The sequence below is a fragment of the Grammomys surdaster genome, unplaced genomic scaffold (genome assembly GCF_004785775.1).
Source record: "Grammomys surdaster isolate TR1022 unplaced genomic scaffold, NIH_TR_1.0 136, whole genome shotgun sequence".
In the NCBI taxonomy this organism is placed as follows: Eukaryota; Metazoa; Chordata; class Mammalia; order Rodentia; family Muridae; genus Grammomys; species Grammomys surdaster.
In genome coordinates, this window is record NW_021604594.1 from 12,145,903 (window position 1) to 12,169,865 (window position 23,963).

The following is a 23,963-nucleotide window of genomic DNA, read 5'->3' on the forward strand; positions in this document are numbered from 1 at the left end:
CCTGAGCTGAGAGGGCACTACCTATCTAAACAGCTATCATGTTCTCCTAAGCCTGCACAGACAGCCTGTAAGACCATTCTACAATCCAAACAGTCCCTCAGCCTCTTTGCTTGAAACTGACCATAAATCAGAACCGAGCATTCTCACAAAGCCCCATTCTTTGTGAGCTTAGACAGCACGTGTCCCATGTCACAGCTGGGTGACCATGGCACGTTGCCTTATGCTTAACATTCCTTTCCCTGACCCAGCTATCTAGCACGAAACTTTCAATTTCCTGCACCCACTCTAATTTATATAAATCCTACTAAGTGCCACTGGCAAAAACCATCACACTAAGTGCTTTTTAAATATATATATTTTGAAACAATGCCTCTTTCTTTGCATTAAGTATAAAGAAATGTAATTATATTGCTTCAAAGCATTTGCCCTTAATCATTCTAGTGGTATAATTTCCTGTTCTTTTAATGGACAGAGCACTGAAAAATAGTATTGGGAAGTATACGCCCATCAATTTAATAAATGAAAAGGAGACAAAGACAGGACTTTCTGAGAAACCCTTCTGGAATGAAATGCATCTCCCCTTCCACGCCTCGGTGTACTGACTTTTTTTTTTCTTGACAGTGTATTCCATAGCATAAGGTTCTATTTCCAACAAGCAGGCACAACATTTAAGTGCAAGATAAAGAAGGCTAAGCAGAAGACACAAGCATGCAAGGCTGCTGATGGGGTTGAGCTCCTTGCCTTGGTGAGGTGACAAGGGGGATTCTCCACAGTAGGAACTCTGTGACAGCTCAGTCTTGGAATTTGTAGCCATATTAATGGAGACAGAAATATCAGACAAGAATGTCTTTCCCGGAGGAAGTGACATTCCACCAGGGGTATTCTTTTTTAGAGTGGATTAAACACATCTATTTTCCATAGAATGTATAAGATGACTATGCAGCAATTTTTCAATATAATAATTTCTTCTTCTACTTTACAAAATGTGCCAGTAATGAGTTACTTACCCTTCAGTTATGAATCTACACCTTGTCCTCCTGTGTGGTGCCTAAGCTAGACCCTGTGAACATGTGCTCCTGTCACTGGTGGGATTCCAGGCTTTGTTTCCACAGCATGGGAGGTTATAACAGAGACTCTCTGGTCCCTGTTGCCTCTTTCTTCTCTTTTAGCATTGCTGCCAACTGTGTAAAAGGGAGCTAGTCTAGCACATCTTTCTGACTCCTTAGCTGCTGGATTCTTGGATACCTGCTACATGTCACAGCCTGGTGAGTAGGTACTATTCTGTCTACAGCTTGAGATCACTGTACTCGAGTTAGGTGACTCTGTGTTCAACTCCAGCTGGGGCCATGCACCAAACAACCAGCACCCTAGCCGGTAGCTTGTGAACTATCCCAGCTCATGGGACCCTAACAAACTCCTTTACCATGCAGTCATAGCTATAGCCTCTTTAAGAGTCTCAGTCACAGCCTGGGCCCAGGCCTTCTCTGATATCTGTTCATCGTTAGACATACTTCCTCAATGCTAGAGTTTACAGCGGTTCTTTGTATCTGTTACCCCCATACTTCTCAGTCTCTTTTATCCCATTTGGTAGTTACCCTTTACTAGTTGATAATTCTGTATATCCTAACAATTCTGACTGAACCTGAGCAATGCCGACTGGTTTTTAGATGATCCCAAAGACCCTGAAAAAGAGAACTCGGGATTAGTTTGGTATCAGCTTTGACTAGAATGAAGAACCAGGTCCCTGCCAATGGGACATGAAATGCTTCAGATAGAATCAAACCCATCAAGTTACCAGCTGTGATGGACTGCAATCAAGTACTAGAGTCAAAAAAGCTTCTGCCCTTGACTATCGTGACAGGAAACATGGTTAGTAGGAATCCTTTTGAATGCAGTGAAGCATTTACCCAAAGAAAAGAACTGTGGGGCTGGGGAGATTGCTCAGTGGTTAGAGCACATTTCACTCTTACAGAGGGTTTATATTTGGTTTCCAGTACTCAGATTGGGCTGCTCACTGTGGCCTGTAATTCAACATGCTGCAGGGGTCACACAGTATCACCCAGAAGGAAATAATTCATACACCAAAACAAACAAACAAACAAATACAAACTCCCACCTAAACAAACAAACAAATAACCTCCTCCAAACACCAAAATCCTGGAAATATGTTTAGGAAAAAAAAAAGAGACCAGTGGGAATAACCAGTAGATGAAGCTGCTTCCATGATTAAAAATACATATTCCAGAGTTAACGTAAAATGTGTTAGCTCTATAAACTAAAAGTGTCTCTAACAGTTTATATGGCTAGTTGACTGAAATTTGAACTCAGTGTAGTCAACATGTCATGAGATTGAGATGCCAGACCTCCTCTGGCATAACATTGAGGAGAAAATCCAAAGGCATAGGGATATATGACTGTTGAAGTGATTGATCATGTATAAACTACATAAGTATCTACCTGTTATAGTTAGTTTTATTAACTTGATATAATCTAGAATCCTATGGGAAGAGAGTCTCAATAAGGGATTGTCTATATCAGGTTGGCCTATGGGTATCTCTGCAGGGAATTGTATTGATTATATTAATCAAGGTAGGAAGATCCATCCACTGTGGGTGTCACCATTCCCTAAGCAAGACCGTGAACTGTGTAAGAGTGGTAAAGGGACCAAAAAAAGTGCAAGCAAGCATACATGCAATTCATTGCTCTGTATCTGACTATGGACATGATATGACCAACTCCATCACACTCCTGACACTATGACTTTTCAGTTATGATGGACAATACCCTGGAATTGTGAGCTAGAAGGTTTCCCCTGGCTGATTGTGTCAGGGTATGTCATGACAGCAACAGGAAACTTTACCTAAGTTGCTACCTCAACTACTATCTCAAAATTACACTCCTGAGAAGGATCAGAGACACTCCTGACATGAAGACATCAGGGGGGCACTGCATCTCTCAAAATTTCCTGTTATTCTCTTTTGTAGACCAGATATGACCAAAGATTATGCCAGCAAACACTCGAGTGGCTTCATTATTTCTTTAGGCATGACTGAATATATCAGGAACAGTGAAGGTTAGGTACCAAAGACATGCTTGGTATGTTTACCATCAAAGACAGCAAGGTTATACTAACCCAATGCTTTATAGCCCATAGCACTCTCCATTGGGAATTAATTTATCCTGATTCCCCAGTGATAACATCAGCATGGAGCCTTTAGAAGGTGGTATTAGCTACATAATAGAAAACAAAGGACCCCTGATATGTCTGATGGCCATTAAGTCATCTCTGTGGGGAATCAGTGTAATGCTCAGTTTCTAGGCATAGGCCAACTGTAAGACCTCGAACTCTTTGATGGAAAGGAATGCCAGACTTCCTTGAGGAGGAGTCCATGATGTCATCCAGGGGTATGCACAAGTCCTCCGAGCAGCACCAAATGCTGCCATTTATAAGACAGAGAGTGCAAGATGGGGAACTCTTCAGAATTTCAAGGATTACTAACCACTAGCCTTGAATTGCCTCCACATTCCATACACCCCTATAGCAGACTGAGGAAAAATAAAACATGAGCTCAAACTATAAGTGGTTCTGTGTGATATATTAGTACCAAACGGATGAGAGTGTTCAAGTGTTCTATCCCAGTCAGGGATGACCTCAAAGATTAACATTTCAGGAAAATGCTCTCAGAGGGCAGAACTTTTAACAATTTATTTGGTGACTCACTGGGTCTGGAATGTGAAATGACCCAAACCATGAATTTATCCTAACAGCTGACTAGTTACCCTTTGACTGGATGATCAGGCATTCTGATACATAAGCACTGGAGACCAGGGACAAAGAACCCAGAGAAGATGTGTGTAGACAGACCTTCCACCCTGAGCAGACTGTGCCCCATGCGAAGCTCAGTAACCGACTTCCATTGCAGAGGAATGTTTAGGCATCTGGTGAACAAAATTGTTTGCTCTGTGGATGCCACTCAACCTCTTTTCTAGCTCTCCCAAGGCTCGTTGAGCCTGAGAACAAAGTGGCTATGATCGTAAGGCTGGGGACCATATGCAAGACTAATAAACACAACTTCCCCATAACGAGGCTGAACTGTCTGCTGGTTCTGGTAAGTATATATCAGATCTGCTAATAAGAGACTCTGAGCCCAACTGTCACCATTCCAAAGAGGACAGATTGTGGGCACTGGACATGGGAGAGGAATTCATCCTCCCTGGCATAAACACGTCTCCTGGATAAGAATTTGCCATCCCCAGCAGCAATGCTGCTGACAGTCTCTTCATCCATTGTCCCACAGAAGGCCTTATTCACCATGTTAGTATTCCACTGTCGGCTGCTGCTGAAGGAAACCACTCACAACCCAGGAAGTGAAGCAATCGTCTCATAGCGGTGGGATTAACTAAGCAAAACTCACCACACAGCCCTCCCCTCAAGCAGCAACTGACTAGCAGAAAGTAGAGCAGTCCACTGGAGACTCAGTTACAGGACCAGCTGAGGAACAACAGCTGCGATCATTTCTGGTTCATTTATAGGATGAACTATATACGCTCTGCCTCAACCACTGTCTCCTCTGCGTACATGTATCTGGACTGAAGGCCAGAGTGCCCCTATCACTACGATGCCTAATAACCCACTCACAGATTTTGCTCCCTATCTCAGTAACAGTGACCTCTGTTACTTCAGAGACCTGGGGCTCCAAGTGCAGAATGTAAAAATGATCCTACTAGTGGACATAATGACCCTACTGAATGAGAAAATACGAGAATGTCACATGGCTATTTTAAAGTTCTTGTCTACTACTAAACTTACAAGCAGGGGGAAAAAGTTTCTCTCCTGACTAGAGACTGAATTACTGAGGGAGAACTGGGTTATTGTAAGGAAGTTGCATGATCGGCTCTGTCTCTGGGACAGAATTCCCAAGAGAATCCACCTAGAAGAAAGGTTTGCTTTGGCTCTTGGTTATACAGCTTCGATGCATGGGTGGTTGGCTTGGGTGTTTTGGGAACATCATAGCAGGAGCACATGGTGGCACAAAACCACTCACCTCACAGGGCCCAAGAAACAAGAAGAAAAGAAAGGAAGGGGCAGGGCTCCAATATCCCCTTCAAAGACATACCACCGGAGACCCGACTAACTTCTGCCTGCTAGGCCCACTCGGAAAGTTCTCACCTGCTCAAGGTGGAGGCATAACTACCCCCAAGTACTAGTACTATAGCAGTCTTTTGGGAGTTAACTATTTTGCTGTTCCCTAACAGGACTCTGATATAATCTACTACTTCTGTACTGAAGGGCCTGTTGTGTCACAGTATCATTCATTCGACAGAATATACAAGTGAGACAGTAGACATAATTACAGCTACTTTTAGGACTATTAGTTTTAAAATATTTTAGGGAGAGAACAGGAGAGGATATAATTCCTTAACTGAAAGGTGAGAGAAATCAAGTTCAATGTACTACGATGATGTAAACACAAAAATGATGGTGAACTATCCTGATCACCACTAACCGCTAGGCTGAGCCTGGCCATTAAGAGCTCTGTCACCGTCAAGGAGTCCTTGCCAATTACACTCTGCGGCCCATGCTTTACCTAACACTGTGGTCATTGTGCTCAGAACTTGCCCCTCTGTGCAAGCGACTGTGGCTCCCTGGGGTTCAAGTCTTCTGCAAATAAAATCTTTTTAACCTGTTGGTTGATTTTTTTTTCTAAGTTGATCCTCTATGACAAAGCTAAAACAGAAACAACAACAACAAAAACAAAAAACAACAAAAAAAGACAAGGAAGTATCTCAAGCACTAATCTGGCCTGTGAGTGAGTGCCTGGACCTAGTTCTCGCTCCCACAGCTAAATTCATTAATGTTCCAAAATTCAGATCTCGTTCTAGAAGCATGTGATGTTTATTTCCTTAAAAAACAGCAGCAGAGAGCCAGGTAGTGGGGGAAGCACACCTTTAATTCCAGCACTTGGGAGGCAGAGGCAGTTGGATCTCTTAGAGGCTAGCCTGGTCTCCAGGACAGCCAGGGCTGCAAAGAAAAACCCTGAGGGGGTTGGGTGGGGGGGATGGAGTAGGGAAAGAAACAAACAAAACCAAACAGCAGCAGAGGTGAGGAGTTCAAAGCCACCCTTGGCTTACACAGTGAATTGACCACTGCATGAGATGCTGTCATCAAACTATGATGAAACATAATCTTAAGGCCAATCTAAATACTTGAGTTTTCTGTGAGATGCCAGAAGCAGCAGCTGGCTGGAGACAACATGCATTTGGGGATCCTAATTTCCTAATTACCATTATACAAAGACCAGAAAACCTCCTGGGGTAGGTCTACCTCCAGGAAGGTTTAGATGCAGGAATCTGATCATGTCATTCCATTTACCACACCTGCAGGCATCCACCAACCCTGCTCTCCCGCCACAGTGTGTTGAATGACAGGCACACCACCCTGAGACAGGGAAGGCCTTCGTAAAACTTAGATGTCTTCATACAACCTGGGCAAAAGTCTGCTATGAAGTGCCAGAGACGAATCTCAAACATGGTTTGTATCTGTCTTGTTCAGACACACTGGTGGAATTCTCTGTTAGAGCACTCCACTCGGTTTTGTGGAGTCTTGGAAATTATTAGCCAATTCTCTTCATACAATTAATAGTAAACTTCATTATACTTTATTAAGAAAAAACATAAATGAGGAAGTTTAAAAGTTTGTAAGAAAGGAACTCCTGACATATCTTGTTTGTTTCGTTTTGTTTTAACTGTGTTGTAAATGGGACATAGGGCCTTTTATATACTGTCTTTGGCTTTTTTTTTTAAGAGTTTATTTATTTTTTTGAGATAGGATTTCTCCATGTAGCCCTGGTTTTCCTGGAAAACCAGGCTGCCTCAAATCAAAAAGATCTGCCTGTCTCTGCCTCCTGAGTATTGGGATTAAAGGTGTGTGCCACCACACTGGACTTAGGTTTAATTTTTTAAATTACAATCATCTATTTGTGTGGGATGGATGGATGTGTCCTGTGTGGGTGTGCATGGGCCAGGGCACACTTGTGGAGTCAAAGATCACTTTCGGGAATCGGTCCTCTCCTTTCAGCATGGGGGCTCTGGGAATTGAACTGAGGTGGTCAGGCTTGGTGGCAAGCACCTTCACCCAGTGAACCATGTCACCAGCTTCATTCTGAAGAAATTCAACTGAAACACTTCTCAAACTTCCACATGTATTTTATATATTTTATAGATACATTTTAAAGGAACTCTTTCTTGACCTCACTGTCTAGACTGTTAAGTCCTAATGAAAATACACACTATTAAATGACCAGTAATTAGAGATAAGAGATACTCTTTCTGAAACAATTTAGACTCGCTATCTCCAGTTCTTGCTGCTGTCAATGACAATCTCAGTAGAACCAAACAGTAGAACCTGCTTCTGTTTCAGGCAGACCAGCAACCTGGGATTTTCTGCAGAATCATCTAAATTTTGAAGATCCGGGACGCACGTTCAGAGCATCACACACTCGGAGCACAGTGCGGATGTGCCTGCAGTAATGGTTTTCACCCTACGTAGACGAAGGGCCAGCACAATGCTGTGCACAGTGGCGGTGCCCTCTGCCCTTTCCCACAATTCCTGTCAGCCTCATTGGGCAACGCATGGCTGGGTTTACTCTTATACTCTGCTGTGTGGAGACTCTGGAGCCTATAACCCCAATTAAGATTGAAATTCCAATTCATGAATTTCTCAATGTTGCAACATTTGTCAGATGGTGAGTTTAATTTTTGACAAAGCTGAAAGTTACTAAACCAAGCCTGTGAACATGTTAAGTCTTGTTTTGCTTTTGGGGAAAAAAAAGAGAACACGGAGCTAGGAGATGCACATGAAGTTACTTGTTTTGTTTGCCTTTAGGGCACAGAGGGTGAAGGAGACAAGAAGTATTTGTAAGGACTGAAACAAGTGCATGATGGGAAACATCCAGGTGTAGAGGCAGGGAAACCCTGAAGGCTGGCGGCCATGATGAGGATGGCCTTAGCTATGGGAGAGTGAGTAGGTAAATAAATAAAGGCGGGTGCAGAAGCCTGGGCTGCTCATCTGAAGGCGGAGGGGTGACAGCTCTTTCCATCAAGTGACTGGTAGACAGAGTGTTGGTGGCCTGCAGCAGGGCAGAGATCACAGCAGTGGACAGTAGTAAGTTCACTCTGCGATAAACAAAGAACTATCTTGGTACTGAAATCAAAGGTGATTGCAAAATGAAGAAATGAGGCTGCAACCAAAGTATTTTGACAACTCTCATGGATACCTGCAGAGATGCCTCAATGGGTAAAGGCCCCTGCTGCCAAGCCTGATGATCTGAGTTTGATCCCTGGGACCCACATGGCAAAAGGAGAGAGCTGACTCCTAGAAGTTGTCCTCCGACCTCCACTGTGTACCACACAAGCATGCACACACAGTGACGAGGGGCGACAGGAAACAAATATGCAAAGGGATTAATTCTTTGATGGTTAATGAGCAGACTTAGCCAAAGATGACATCATTCATTTTCATTTAAAAGGTATATAAAATTAACTTTGGTGAGGAAGACCAGATGCTGATCAAAATTCTACTTAGAAAATGTAAGTTTAAGCCATCTCCTGTACCCCATGGTGACCAGTTAACCTGTTCTGAAAGTAGTTTTTAAATGTTGTCACCACAAATAAGTACATAAGGTAACACCTCTGTTAAATAGCTGGATCCAGCTGTATATACGATATATATTTCAAAAAGGGAGAGAATTGTTTTTAATTGTCAATTAAAAACATAGTAAAATAATTTCCTCTTTGAAAATTGAAAGCATACTAATTTTATTCATACCCTACTTTCTATTGAATTAAATTCTTAGCCAAAAGGGAGGAAGATTCTCACTCACACACTTCCCTGGAAAAACCAGCCCAGTCAGCCCAGCTCAGTGGACTTTCTAACCTACCAGGATAAGAGAACTATCTGCTGAGCCAAGTGGGGACCAAAACCAGAAGGTAGCTTTTAATTAAAAAAAAAAATCCTAAAGCCTAAATCCCAGGAAATACATTATAGGAAGACCTTGACTGTCACACCTCAGCTGGGGAACTGAAGGAACTGCACAGGTGGCTCTGCATGACAGGAGACCTGAGGGAGGGAAGGCTGTGTCCCTCGGCCTCTGCACTCTTACCCAGAAGAGTCAGGAGCCAGGCTTCTGTTTCTTTCTTAAACTTGGAACACAGGCATTTATGGAGACCTGCCTCTGTAGACCACGCTTAACTAAACAGGTGCGCACGCTTTTCTCTCTATTGAATTCTTCAAAAGGAAAATTTCATCCTGCTCATCCTGACAAGTGGCTGTGGGTAAACATTCCAAGCTTTTTATAGGTTTGCTAAAACAAACATGGGGTGTGGGAGGGTGAGGGCCATATTAAAGGGAAAAAGACTGATCAAAGTCATCCCTGAGCACTGGCTACACGCTGTCTCTGTTTCACCTACAGAGCAAAGGCAGATTCAGATCTGAAGCAATTTACACAAAGGCAAACTCCAGAGCCTTCCTTGCTAGTAAGCAAAAATACGAGCTATCCTAAATGCACTCCTAAAGGACAGGAGAAGAGAAGTGCCCAGTGACTAGTGCCCAGACAAACGCTACTGGCGCACCTACAATCTCCAGTGTTTCCTCGGCAATCAACTAAGACCTATAGAAACTTACGCAGATCCCGTTGATTCTGCTACACATAGGCAGATCTTTATGATGACAAAGATACTGGAGGGAGTGGGGATGGGGGATCAGAACTCTGGGCATCACTGACATTCTAGGAGAGCTGAAGGAGCAAACACCCAAAGCATAAAAGGCTATGCTCAAGGCATTCTGTATGGGCTACAACTAAACAGGAGGATGAATGCACATCTGTACAGAACAGCAAGCAGACTTACATGATTCCCTTTGGTAGTTTCTATCCTACTAGATAACTTGTATTTGGTTTCTTTCTCTTCCTCCCTTCCTTCCCTTCCTCCCTCCCTCCCTCCCTCCTTCCTTCCTTCCTCTCATTTCTCTCTTACGATTGTAAAAAACTACACAGGGCTGGGGAGATGCTTAGTGGTAGACACCTTGCTGTGCAAGCATAAGGTCCCAAGTTTGGCCCTACAACACCCACATGAAAAGCCAAGAGTGAGGGTTTGTGCCTGTAATCCCAGTGGGTACACAAAGATAGGGGGATCCAGGGACCCACTAATCAGACAGTTTAGCCAGTCAGTGAACTCCAGCTTCAGTGAGAAACCCTCTCTCAAAAAATTAAAGTGGAGAGTGACGGAGAAAGACAACGGGCATCTCACTCTGGCCTAAATACCTCCCCTCACCCTCCACATGGGTGTAGACAAGGAACACATCCACACAAAAAAGATATCCATACTGTTTCCAGGTTGCATCAATCAACGATTCTTACCACATGTGTACATTAGTTTCCCACTTTCCCCCTAACAACAAGTTCCTATAGGAGAAGGCGGCAGGTCAAGGGCATTTCTTTTTGACTTGTCTGTCAGTCTCTCAAGCTTCCAGAAGGTTATGCTATTTGAGATTCAGCAAGAAAGTGTGCTGTTATCCTCCACAGCGTGGAGAGTCATTGTTCTTTCACATTTCTGCCCAGCTTACATGTACTATTTCACAGAACATCCTACATGACTGACTCTCAAGTACAAGGAGACTCAATTTCCAGGGGACAAGGGACATGTACAGTTAAGGTGCTTAAAAACACCAGTTTGTAATCTAAAAACGCTGTAAGTCAATGACAAAATGTTGTTTTCTGGTTAAAAAAAAATTAATACGAGTAAAAAAGTCATTGAGACTATGGAGTTTGTCAGTATAGGAATACCACACTACAGGATGATGCAAATAGCTTGTTATTTACAAGCTCTAGAAAGGAAAGATCCACAGTGATGTGTGCTAACAAGTCACAGTGGAACGCTGGGTGTGCTCAGACATCAGGCTGCTGAAATAACAGCAGTAACAGTTGTCCCATACACGAGAGCTGACTAGGTGCCAGGAGCCATATGCATGTGCCCACATGGATTACTTTAACTGGTCCTCACAGCAGCTTTAGGAAGCCAACCCCATTATTATCTGCATTTTATAGCAGAGACAACTGAGGCTTGCTTAACCTGTCTACATGCCAAACAAGCTGGGAGCTGGGATTTGAATCTCCACTGACTGAATGAAGTCAGGCCCTAAGCTCTTAAACATCATGCTACACAGCGTCCGAGGACTCTGCTGACTCTGTTTTCCACAAAAGGTGGGAGATACTACTTTAAAAATATGTTTTATTTCAAAATGTGCAAGTGGAATTCAATCTGCAGTTTTCATAAATATGTCTGTTCTCTTTGCCAATGGAGCAATCTCTCATTGTGAACATACAGACAAGGTCTTTTGGGGTTCACATCTCCCAGTTTCTCAATAATTATCTTGTTCTTAGTTATTGCTAAGTGTTGCTGAAAACCCAGATCACACAAATCCCAGCATTTGAAGTTAGGGAAATCTTGTTTTTGGACAGATTTTTCAGTCCATACACTTGTGGCAGGTTTCTCATGTCTAATTCCTGAGGCCAGAGAACCCTGATACCACCCTGCCCTAAGCTGACCCCACACCATCCACCTGATCACTCCAGGGCCAACCTCGCTATTCCTGTTTCTCCCTGCTTGCATAATCACCACAAAATGGCCAGGCAACCCTGGCCCTCTGCCTATTAATTCTTCTGTGGCCACACGTTTTCTAGTTGATCCCGATCGCCCACCTCTCCATTTTCCTTCCACTACAAGCCCACACTCATCAGCCCCCCCCCCCCACCTAGCCTGACCATAGCTCCTGCTCTTCTCAAACAAGCTGCTCCCCAAGGCAGGCCCCTCCACAGCTGTTGCTCTGACTCCTGGCACATGATCCCAGGTCAGGATCAGCATCACCGCTTCAGGTGTGGTCCTCCCCTCTCTAAAAACTAAGTCTTCTACCATCAGATGGAACCAGTCACTGGCCTCCACTGTGCACCAGGCACCGACAGGCTCACTATCATTTCTTAATGATTTTAGCCCCTCACCTATTGCAACATTTTCTCATTACTATGTTTGATGGCATCGTGGTACAAGCCTGTAGTCACAGCACTCAAGGGGCTGAGACAGGAGAATGGTGAGTTCAAGATCGGTCTGAAATACACAGAGACTGCGCTTTAAAAAGCAGAAAGATTTGTCTGGCAGCAGATGTTAATAAAATGCTGAATCATACTTAAAAATACACATCCAGTGATTAAAAGGAGTATGAACTTCTTAAAGTAAACTCTGCATTCTCAAAACAGAAGCAATTCAGTTCCCACCGAAGGACGTACTGCCCTGCATGCTTTAAAAATGGACTGAGTTACAGCCAGCCAGATGACTCAGTGGGTAACAGCACTTGCTGCCAAGCATGACCACCTGAGTCCGACTCCCAGAACCTAATTGTAGAAGCAAAGAATCAAATCCCCTCAGCTGTCCTCTGACCTCTTGCTTGTAAGTGTACACACACACACACACACACACACACACACGATAAGTACCTATAAACAAAACTTTAAGATAGTGATTTAAACAGATTTTGTGTGTTGTTGCTGAATACAGTCCCCCTAGCAGAGCACAGCAGCTTTATAGTCTCCTTGCTCTTTGACAGAGACGGCAAAATGCTCACCACAGATCTCCACTCTTCAGGGGGACTTATCTAAAGCAGCTAATTTTATCGAGCACTGTTTTTCTGAACGACCAAAAATTATATATTTTTTCAAGTCATTAAAGTCCTGCCAGACTCATGTCATTAGGACACTATCATTGTCCCCAGATCACGAATCAGTAAACATCTGATGCTCATAGGACTAAGAAATACCATATCAGATTCTTTTTGCAAATACAACCTGAAACTAAACAAAGAACCACGGCTGTGAAAAAGCATTCCTCCTGGCTTTCATTGAAACAGCCTTTCATTCAAGGACAAAGTAATTTATTAAGAGCTAAAAGAAAAAAAAAGAAGAAGAAAAGATCAACCACATGTAGGAAGAGCACAGGTAGACCGAGAGGCAAGCTGGATCCTCGGCTGTAGATTAAGAACCCGCACGACCTTCCTATATGTTTCACAGGACAAGGCTGAGCTGAGGTCTGCATGCACCACTTCATTCACTCCTTGCCGCAGACACAGCTCCTGCCTTCAGGAAGCTGACATCTGAAAGAAGCCCAAAAAGGCAGAAAGAAAGTCCCAAAGGCAGAGGCCAGTGACAATCCCAGAAGTTCCACCATGAGGAACTTTCAGGGAGTTGAAATACTCTAAAACTGTGCAGCAGACACCAAATACAACACTGATGGCCATGTTAAAAAAGCAACGGGATGTCCTGTTGCAGAGTGAGAGTCGGGCATCAATAGAAAACACTTGGTAATGTGGCCTTGATGCCTGGCTGCCACACTGAAAGAGTAAGAAGTCACAGGTGCCTTTAACACCCAAGGGAAAGAATTCTGTTTTTGAAGACTAAAGCCAATCATATTTATAATAAATTCTACATCTATCATCTATCTATCTATCTATCTATCTATCTATCTATCTATCTATCTATCTCCTATTTATTTATTTGTTAAGAGACATCGAGCACATAAGCATTTTTGCCATGATTTGCACATGGAGGTCAGAGGGACAACTTGGGATACCTGCTCTCCTTCTACATGTGGGTCACGGATGGGACTCAAGTGGTCAGAAGAGCCTTCACCCTCTGAGCCATCTCACTGGCTTCTCACCCCTGTTGTGCCATGCTCATAGGGAGCTTTCCGAAACTTTTGGAAATGTTGCCAGGTATCTCTCTCTTCTACTTTTTCCATTGTCTAACCGTACTCTATTCAGCGTTGGCTTTCTCAGACACTGGAGTCATGGTGCATGCTATTTTTCTTCTGTAGCAAGAGCCTGACTTTATGTAAAATCAGTTAGCCTGGACATACCATTTTTACTGGGATACATTAAGTGGTTTGATTTCACCGCAATATTTAGAGCGTGGATGAAAAATAAACATTAACTAACTGAAATGTTTATTGCTTAATATACCAAGATCAATAATACCTTAATGAGAAACTGATATAACAGTTGCAATCAAGTTCCTTCTGTGACACACGAAAGCGGTCTCCATATACAGTAAATATGGAATCCTAACAGATTGATGGAAAGATTTTTAAACTTTTAAAAGAATAAGGAGCAAAATAAAGACAGGGGCTTTTGCTAGCAAATAAAGTACCTCTATGGTCCTCTCAGTGATCTCAAAAGCAACACATCACAGTATGTGTCTTTAGGCATTTCGCAGACTGTGGTGGGTACTTTGTAAATCGTCTTGGCCCCAGGGAGGCCATTCTGTGGCGTTTCCTTACTGATTGCTCCCGTAAGGTTGAAGTTATCTTCAGATGTATTGACAGTACATGTTCACTCATTTGATCTATATATTTGTTCAACATGCAGCCAATTTTCCCTATCTCTTTTATTGCGGTTCACCTCGGAGTGTCTTTGCTTATAAGCTCCTGGTAACAGGACTGCCTCACAGAGGGAAGCTGATGAAGAGATGCTATTCGGTCAGCACTTCTGGAAGGTGTCATCAATCATCAATAAAATGACTCATTAGTTTAAGCTACTTAATTTTTGGTTCAAAGCAATTTTTTTTTTTTTTACATGTAGAGTGTAGTCAAACTAAAACACTATGAAGTATTTGAAAGTTCTTAGACAGAAATGGCTTGTCAGCCTAAAAAGCATAACCAAGAGCTTGAATCAACAAATTCAAACATCAAAACATAAGCAAAGCCATGGCCGAGAGTCCAGTAACTGTGTAGCTGAACACGAGCCTGTTAACTGTATTCACAGTGATGAGTGCAGACGGATGTGTTCTACTGTGGTCACAGCTGAAAGCAGAGCTGATGGAGAACACCAGTACATCAATATACGACCCCTCTCTAGGATACAGCAGTGAGAGGGAGGTCCTCAGCAGCAATGCCAAACATCAGGACAAATGCTTCAACTTACTGTGAGCAATGCACAGGGCCCAGCACTATGGAGCTTGGCAAGGAAAACCCACACAAAGGAGGCTATGTATGTTGACTAGGTGGCTTGGCCAGCTTGCTTAGCTTTACATCCGACGTGTCAGAGAGTATGATCCTGCAGGGTGACTATGAAGAAGCTGAGAGCAGTAACTGTGGTAACTGCATTGGGCACACTAGTGATGATCAAGAGGGTGACAGTATTAGCTGAAGAGACAGCTTCAGACTTCAGAGACGTTGCAACTAGGATGCCGAACATCTTGTTCCATGGCTGCGATCAAACACTCTTGACAAGCAACTCAAGGAGAAAGGACTTAGTCAAGTCATAGTTCATCATGGCAGAAGTCACACTATGTGCATGGTCAGCCAAGAACTATAAATGTATGCACAGTAGTGATTAGCTCCAAGTCTATTCTCTACAGTCCACGATGCACTGACTAGGGAATGGTGCCATCCACAGTGGGCACCTCAGTTGATGTAATCGAGATAACCCCCCACAGAGATGTCCAGCAGCTCATCTCCCCACTCTTGCCATGTTGACAATTAACACTAACCACCACACCACCTGTGCACTTGCCCACACATTATTAACTGGGCCTTGCCAAGGCTCTCTTTCCTGTTGGTGGCAAATGGAGCACTTCCTCCCTGCCCAATGTAAGATCCTAGGTATGAATTCATTGGAATCTTCCTAAGAGATGATACCTCCCTGCTATTACTCTGGAGTTTAGCTGAAGACAAACCGATAGTGACAGGTACCAAGGTTTTCCCTTGTATCCAGTGCTCTTCTACATAGCTGACATGTATTATCTCATCTAATCCTTTCAAACAGCCCTATGACTCGAGTGCTATAAATAGCCCTACTTTTCAGCTGAGAAGCAACAGCATGCGCACATGGAAAGTTGGGTGATCACTCCTTACAGGAATGTTAGCATCACTGGGCAGTTGTAATCCTATGTCAAATTAGAGGCTTAGATGTTAAATGGTATAAATTCAGAAGAAAAGAAATTATTATGGGACTGAGAATGTTCATGAAAACAGAAGAAATTAAACCTGAAAACTGTGTAGGGCCTGTCCAGGGAGGGGAAACAATGGGATTACAGGTAAAAGAAAGAATGTGGACAGACATGAGAAAGCAGGACAGAAGGACTGACAGGCTGAGGGGCTCAGGCCAGAAGATAAAAGGCAAAGCAGGCTAGCACCAGAGCTGAGGAGCTGGGCAAGGCTGTGGCCCCAATGGCTTTGTTTCGTCTGTGTTCCTAGGTCAGCCTTTAGTCCTCTATGCTCCATGAGATTTCCCATCAGGGCTTGGGCACAGGAGCTCGTCCACATCCGGAGAAGTTAAGGGTAGCCCTGAGCCTAATAATACTAGTGGAAAAGTTCCCAACACAAGATGTCAGAGAAATCATGCCAGAATTCAGCAGCACTGTCAGGAATCTGCAGCACTGAAGTTTCATTTCTGTTGGACGTATCAAAATATTTAAATATTGGAAGGATGTTCAAAGAAAATGGGTGTTCTTTTTCTTTGTTGTGTTCAGGGACACAGAAAGCATTAAAACCACAATCCTACAATTAAAAACAGAGAATCTACTAATAAAAATGCTACAGATTTGCACAGACAGGAAGTGAGCTCCCCTAGGGCTAATAAGCAATAATATTTAACTAGCTGTTCCCAAGTGTAAATACCATCTCACTGGTACACAGCGTAACAAAGCTTTTACTTTTGTCTGAGTTCTATGTCAGCCCCAACATTACACCTTCTAGTAGATGCAGATATCTTTTCTCTACATACAGATTACTAACAGCCCCCATTACAATAACCAGTTGACACTCAGATGTTCTCTGCTCATAAACGTGTACAGTGCAGATCAGATTTTAAATCTAAACTTATATGGCTTTCAACATTTCTAAAACTTGGTAGGCTTAATTTTTTTCCTTAAACACAGGGAGAGGTATAAACCAAGGCCAGGAAAGAAAAGAACTCCTATTTTCCTTCTTGGAGATTCTGCCCTCTTTTGGTTTAGGGGTTGTTGGTGGTGGAATAGAAAGTGATGTTTCTTTCATTCCTAACATTTAACTGTGGAATGTGAACACTGTTGAGTATTGGCAGGTTTCAAGGTAACATAAAGGCAGTGATGGATGGTTGATGTCATCCTGGTTGGCTTGAGCATGTCCAGGAGATTAGTAAAGAACTTGGGAGGAAGAAGTATCCTGCATGTGGGCAGTACCATCCTGTAGGCTGGGATAAAATGGGGAAAGGGGAAAGCCAGCTAACATGGCCATACTCTCAATCAGCATTTCCTTCTCCCTTTCCCCTCCTCTCCCTCCCTCTCCCTTCCTCTCTCCTCCCTTCCACATCCCTGTTTCCTCCCTCTCTACAATTCCTTCATTCCTTCCCTGAGTTGCCCGGTTCCACCAGGCCTTCCGGGCCACGGGAAATTATGGACTAAAACCATAAACAAAGTGAGTCCTTCCTTCCCTAAGTTGTTCACCCAGATATTTGGGAATAGCAGCAAACAGCGAAGACAAAGGCTTATAGGTTGCCATCTTCACCAGACAGAGGGACGAACCACATGTAGACGCATCTGCATCAACATGTCATCAAATCTAAGCTGCCGTGTTTAATCCTTTTTAAAGGTCCACATTGTGAGACTGGTGAACGTTTGCTTGTGTGGGGATGGTTCTCCAGGCCAGTGGTTGTAAGGAAAACACTGGGACCACAGTGGCTTTCTCTGGTAATTGCACTCCTTGCTAAACTTCTGCCTGGGGGGTGGGGGAAGCAGCTTTACCCACATCAATCAGCAAGTACCGAGAAGACACACTCATGGCTTTTCCCCATACTTTTGGTAGGTATTGCTTTTTTCCTGGTGAAAATATTTCTTAAAACAGAAAGAAACAGCTCATTGTAAGTACAACTGTAAGAATGTAAACAGCCAAGTCCTGAGGTCTCGGGGACACTGCCGTGGGATGGCAGCATGACAAGAAATGTCCCACATTTCAGAGACATACAATAAACCTGGAGAATCAGTGTTATATGATCCATTCACAGTTTATGAAGCTTGGTTCACTTGAAATTGCCGAGACAGTGATACAGATTGTCAAAACTATACTTTTAAAATTGTATTTTTCTGATTAGAAACATAAGCATATGTCATTCCTAAAAACTCATTGACATATATTTCTACCACAGAAAAAAATAAAACTAACTACAACTGACCTCAAACAGTATACATGCGATGACATATCTAAGGGGAGGACACTGATGCTGATGGCGGGGGTGAAATGCATCAGACAGACCAACGGATGAGTAAGAGGGAGAGAGCTGGCCATACAGGGGATAAAGTATTCTTGCTAACTATATATTCCATATGTTGTGTATATGGACATTCACTGTAAAATTTACTTTATGCTTGAATTTTTTCATAATAAAATATTGAAAGAAAACATGAAATCATAGAAAACCACAGGCATTCAAGAAAAAATAAAACCAGCACGTAGACACCAAGCATATATGTGTTTTACAACCTGTCTTCCTCCCTTCACTTCTGTAAACTCTGAGCATTTTGTGAACAGCATGTGATGTCACTGCACAGGTAGCACAGTACTGTCTCCAAGCGTCTCCATCGCCCACTTGACCTAACTCCCTATCCAACACCTCCAACAGCTGACTTAGAAAGTTCCAGAAGCACAACTTCTGATGCATGGAAAGTAATCATTTGGAGACCAGCTTCTGTGTGCTACATTCTTCTAAACTCTTCTCCAGAAAGGAAAACCTCTGTCTAGCCAGAGGTTTGAGGCTAAATTTTAAACACTCTCATAATAAAATAAAATAAAATAAAATAAAATAAAATAAAATAAAATAAAATAAAATAAAATAAAATAAAATAAATAAAAGAACCACTCTTGTTTCTACCAAAAAAACAAGGGTCCTTTTTCAAAAAGTCTAAAATAGGCACCCCAAATATTCCCACTTTGGTTCCAGGATACCAACTCCAATTCAGGGGCTGACTCAGGACTTCCTGAAGAAATGGCTGGCCCAGCAGTGGGTGTCCAGAAGTAAGAAAATCATCAGAGATCAACAGTGTATATCAAAAGACACAGAAGCCAGCCTGGAGGAGCTCTTACTTGCCAAGCTGGACATAATTTAACATAAAAGTGTATGAGTTAATAGATTGCACCACTTTGAATTGTAAAAAGATTTAAGGTCTATAAACAAATAAACAAACTGGGCAGAATAAATATCGGGAGAGAGAGCGGCATAGGGGAGAAGCTCAGGAGGGAACTTCTGGCCTTGTCACAGTGGACTGCCATGATAATGTTACATCGCAGACAGAGTAAACAAGGGACCCTTAAGCTGAGAAGACACATTTACACAGCCTCAAAGTAGCTACCAACTCTTAATTACAAAAGAGAAATAGGTGAATAGACAATCTTCACCACAAAGGAACTGAGTGGGCTTGTAATCAGGGAGGGACTCAAAAGTAACATTACCAAAACTAAGGCAGACAAGGGATACCCATCATGCCACGCCGCACCAAGAGTCACCAAGGACACATAACCACTACAACATCCCTACCACAACCACATGAGTCACATGGGGGGAAATCTGCAATCCAAAACAAGGGGCATCTGCAACATAAGTGTTCTCAGCTCTTCCAAATTGTCGAAGTCTTAAAAGGCAAAGGAAGGCAGGGTAACTGTTCTGGAATAAAACAGACTAAACAGACACACAGCCATTTGTCATCCTGGAGTGTATCCTGTGTAGGGAAAGTTCCCATAAAAGTCTCATGGGACACATGGAAAAATCTCAAGGTGGACTATCCAATAAAGTAATATAACCGTTCAATTTCCTGACATTGTTAATTGGGTTTTTAGGAGATGCTTAAATACTTTGAATAAACACATATAACATCTGTAATTTATTCTCACAGTCATTAAAAATAAAATAATTGTAACTGCATATAAATCAATAGTATAAATAAAGAGAAAAGGCAGATGTCACAAAATGTCACTATGTGGTAGACTTAAGTGGTATTATAGAGGTTGTGATAGTCATAATTTTTCTTGGTGTTTGCTTTAAATAATTAAAAAAAAACATTTTAAGTAAGTGCCATTTTTTGTTCTTTTTAGTAGAAAGGTAACATGTACTTTCTAAAATAGAGGGACACACCATAACCTCACTACACTAGGGGTCACAAAGGAAGTGCAAGCAAATAGTCACAAAAGCTGTGACAATATATTTGGCACATATATTCTCCACATTTGACTAAGTTCACAAAACAAACATTTAGTCAGATATCAGGCAATTCTCAGAGTCCTAGGAAGTGAGTTACAGGCACTTTATTAAAGGGTCTGTCTCTTCTAAGACTCATTGGGAAAATAATGACCAGGAAGCATAGGATTGAGTGTATAAACAGGGGAAAGACTCTAGAGTTCATTACCTTTATCTCAGCACTTGAAAAGTGCCTAGCCAGAAGCCAACACACATTTTATAAATACAGCTCTGCAGGGGTGAAGACTTCCTCTCCAGTTACCCGCACTGCCTCACCTAACAGTCACACTAAACTCCTGTGGACTAAGCAGTGTGGGGTACCTGGATGGATAAAGATTGTCTCTGACAGCAACGGCCCCCGAAGTGAAGTGCAGTTTCTGCATTTTCCCACTTACAGTCTATGAGTTATGCTCTTGCAATAGAGAAGCAGGATTTGGCAGCCTCCAGCTCTTGTGTTCACCCTGTGCTTTCGCCGTGCCATTTTCCTGGCCTATCAAACCATGGAAAAGGCATGTCCTATGCACATATGCTGGAGAGGTAGGAAGTGAGTGGGCCAAAAGGAACGCTTCCCTTCAAATCAGTCTCCAGTCCCATCCAGTAACCATATAAGAAGCTAATTGTAGCCAAGTCTCATGACCTCCCTTTAACATTCTTATATAAATGGATGGACTGGGCTTATTTTCTAGTCTTACCTTGTCAACTAGAAGTTTCCCAGTAAAACACTGAAGAACAGGAAGCCTGGCTTCCTGAATTCTATCTGCCCCTACTAGGGTGGCTAATACAGTTCTCAGTGCTCTGCTTCCCAGCCTATAAAATGGGAGCAATAATGCAATCTGACTGGATCAAAGAGTTTGGTGTCAGAAATGGAAGAATTGATCTTTACTTAGTACCCTTCTGCTTCATGTAAAACACATAGACAGCCCCCGGCAGAGACACCTCAGTGCCAGTGACATGGTTTCCAACACTGGGTGAGCAGGCTGATGAGCTCCAGACACTGCACACTGCTGAGAGGACGCCTACAAGGCTAACACTGGGTTCTCATCTCTCATCAGCCAGGGTGGTTCACTGGTGACAATTAATGGTAACAATAAGACCGCTTGGGGAAAAGAGTGTATATCTACCTAAAGGTTTTCTTGAAAGGAACAACACTTAGTGCAAACTGGACATAAAACCATGGCCAAGGTGAGCACGAGAGGGAGGGTGTTAAAAGCTACCAGCAAGACAACTACAGATAGCAGTAATATACTGCAGATTCCAAAGAGTCAAAGGAAAGACATTTGAATGTTTTCGTCGTAAAAGAAATGTTAAACAAGGCAATGGATATAATGACTTAAAGCACACAATGCATACATGTATTATTTAATACATGCATTTGCATACATGTATTAAAACATTAACATGGCTCATCATGTTCAGTTTTTGTGTGTTCTTAGGATCAGTTAAAAGGACATTTAAATTCTTAAAAAGTATGTTAAAGAGAAAGTTAACTCTCATGGATCAGCTATATACATCATTTAACTCTTGAGGTACCAAACGGAATAAATATAGTAGTGGCAGCAGTGTATGTCTGTGTGTGTGTGTGTGTGTGTGCATGTGCATGTGTGTCACATTCCTATAAAAGATGAAGAATCTAAGAGTTCAAGCTCATTACTTCAACACAAGCTCCCGGCTCTCAAAGCCGAGATCTGATTCTGATTTTACAAGGTAAGACAATTCTACCTGGAGCCTAATTCTTTATTGCACAAAATGCATCACTGTAAGCCTGTAGAGGTGAAACCGAAGAAGCTAGCATTGCTTAGTTCAATTGAAAAATAATACTCTTATTTTTCATATGCACCGAGAGGGACCACCCCCAACGCAAGGGGTGAAAATAGCAAGCAATGGAGTTGTCACCTCTTACTCTTGACTGCCCCCTCCTGGTTCCCGTGAAGAAGTGAAAACCTCAAACCCGCCTGTTTCGGTAGGCCAGCCAGCTTGGAGAACACAGGTTTACCATGGAAAGAAATCCTCTAGCTTCAGATGACCGTTAGTAGAGCTCAACTCTAAAGCACACAGTGCAATATTTTCTATTTATGGGGTTCCCAGAACGGGAACTGGAAGGAGCCTCATGGACCAGCCCCAAAGGACCTGCCGGATCCTCCAGTTCTGTGACCCTCTAACTCTAGCCTGGAAGCTTATGTAAGAGCTGCCGCGAGAGCCTCTGGGAGCAGAAGAGCTTACCTCTTTCTCTATTTTGAGTAACTTCTTTACAGCCACCTCCTTGTCCTGTGATATCCATTTGGCTCGATAAACACTCCCAAAACTTCCTCCACCGCAGTTTTCAAAAAACTGCAAGTCGTCAAATTTAATTTGCACAAAGGAGGCACCGAGAGACGACATCTCATAATGACAAAGTAGGAAACGTCCACAAAATCTGGAGAGAGAAAGAAGAAATGGTGAACCACAGATACATTCAAGATATTTATAACAAGTCCTGTGAGACTTCTAGAAAGGCCCGATACTTCAGAACGAGAAGCAAGACAAACAAGTCAAAATGAAAGCACTTACACTGGCAGTCAGCTTGTCCAGGCTTGGAAATGGCTCGGATTTCCAACCCCCAACAAAACCTGTCACAGTGCTCCCTACAGCTCCTCAGGAGCTCTGCCTAAAGGCTACTGTGTCACCAGGTCTCCTACCAGGAAGGCCTGACACACAGAAACCATGCTTTCAACAGCAAGCTTGCATGGCTCTTCTGGCATGTGCAGCACGCTGGCCGGCTCCCTGTGTTGCCCTTGCCTCACAGGAAACATACACAGCCTAAGCCTCTGAGCATCCTGGTACCACAGCAGCCAGGACGCTGCAAAGTAAACACATGTGCAGTGTTTAGACTCCAAACACGACTTCACTTGGAGTTTAAGAAAAGCTGGCCAAGGGCTTCCAAACGGGTCTCACTAGACTGCACACCATAGCAGAACCGATTTTCTGAGAGACATTGTATATTACAGTATATTAAGTCATCCAAGGAATACTGCCAAAGATGTTTAAAAAAAAATATTATGTTTCCAGAGGAACCGATGACCCCTCCCAAGATCACTGCAGTGTGATTGTCTATGATTGACCTGTCCTGACTCTTCCCCAGATAAGTGTTCACTCTTAATCCTCTATTCCAAACCATAAATTATCAGGGGGGAAAAAAACTGAAACGGACAACTGGTGGAGTGAGCTTTTGAGCAAGTGTAAGAAGCTACAGGCAGTAGATAAAAGAATCTGTATATGTATCCTTTCTGTCACCAGAAACCACAATATCATAATCATGGAGCAAAATGACGAACCTATATTGGAGGACATTCTCTCAAGCAGCTAGTTCATGCTCCTGATGGTCACCATCACGAAACATTTAACTATAACCAGAAAAAGATCTCTCTAAGAACTTAAAGTCAGCTAGGGTGAAACACAACGTACGATCACTTTCTGCATTTATCCTCTATACATACTTAGACATATGGAAATACGGCGCCTGCAACTTACTTGGTGATGTTGACACCACTCTCAAACACTCACAAGAGAGGGGACACAAGTGTGTGAGAGGGAGAAAGAACCGTGACACAGTTGACAGCCACAAATCAGAAAGGGGCATGACTTTTTACTATCCTGGCCATTTTCTATGAAGCCTGGATTT

The 23,963-nt window shown here is 42.8% G+C and overlaps 1 protein-coding gene across 3 annotated transcripts in view; it reads right to left on the minus strand.

Annotated features, from left to right (window-relative positions):
- Positions 1 to 23,963, minus strand: part of Map3k20 (mitogen-activated protein kinase kinase kinase 20) — a 158,206-nt gene that overhangs the window by 122,827 nt on the left and 11,416 nt on the right. For all 3 annotated transcript variants that reach the window (XM_028762878.1, XM_028762879.1, XM_028762880.1), the window contains exon 2: positions 22,526 to 22,718. In XM_028762878.1, the coding sequence (XP_028618711.1) occupies positions 22,526 to 22,684 (159 nt within the window). In that variant the 5' untranslated portion in view covers positions 22,685 to 22,718. The remainder of the gene's footprint in view (positions 1 to 22,525; positions 22,719 to 23,963) is intronic.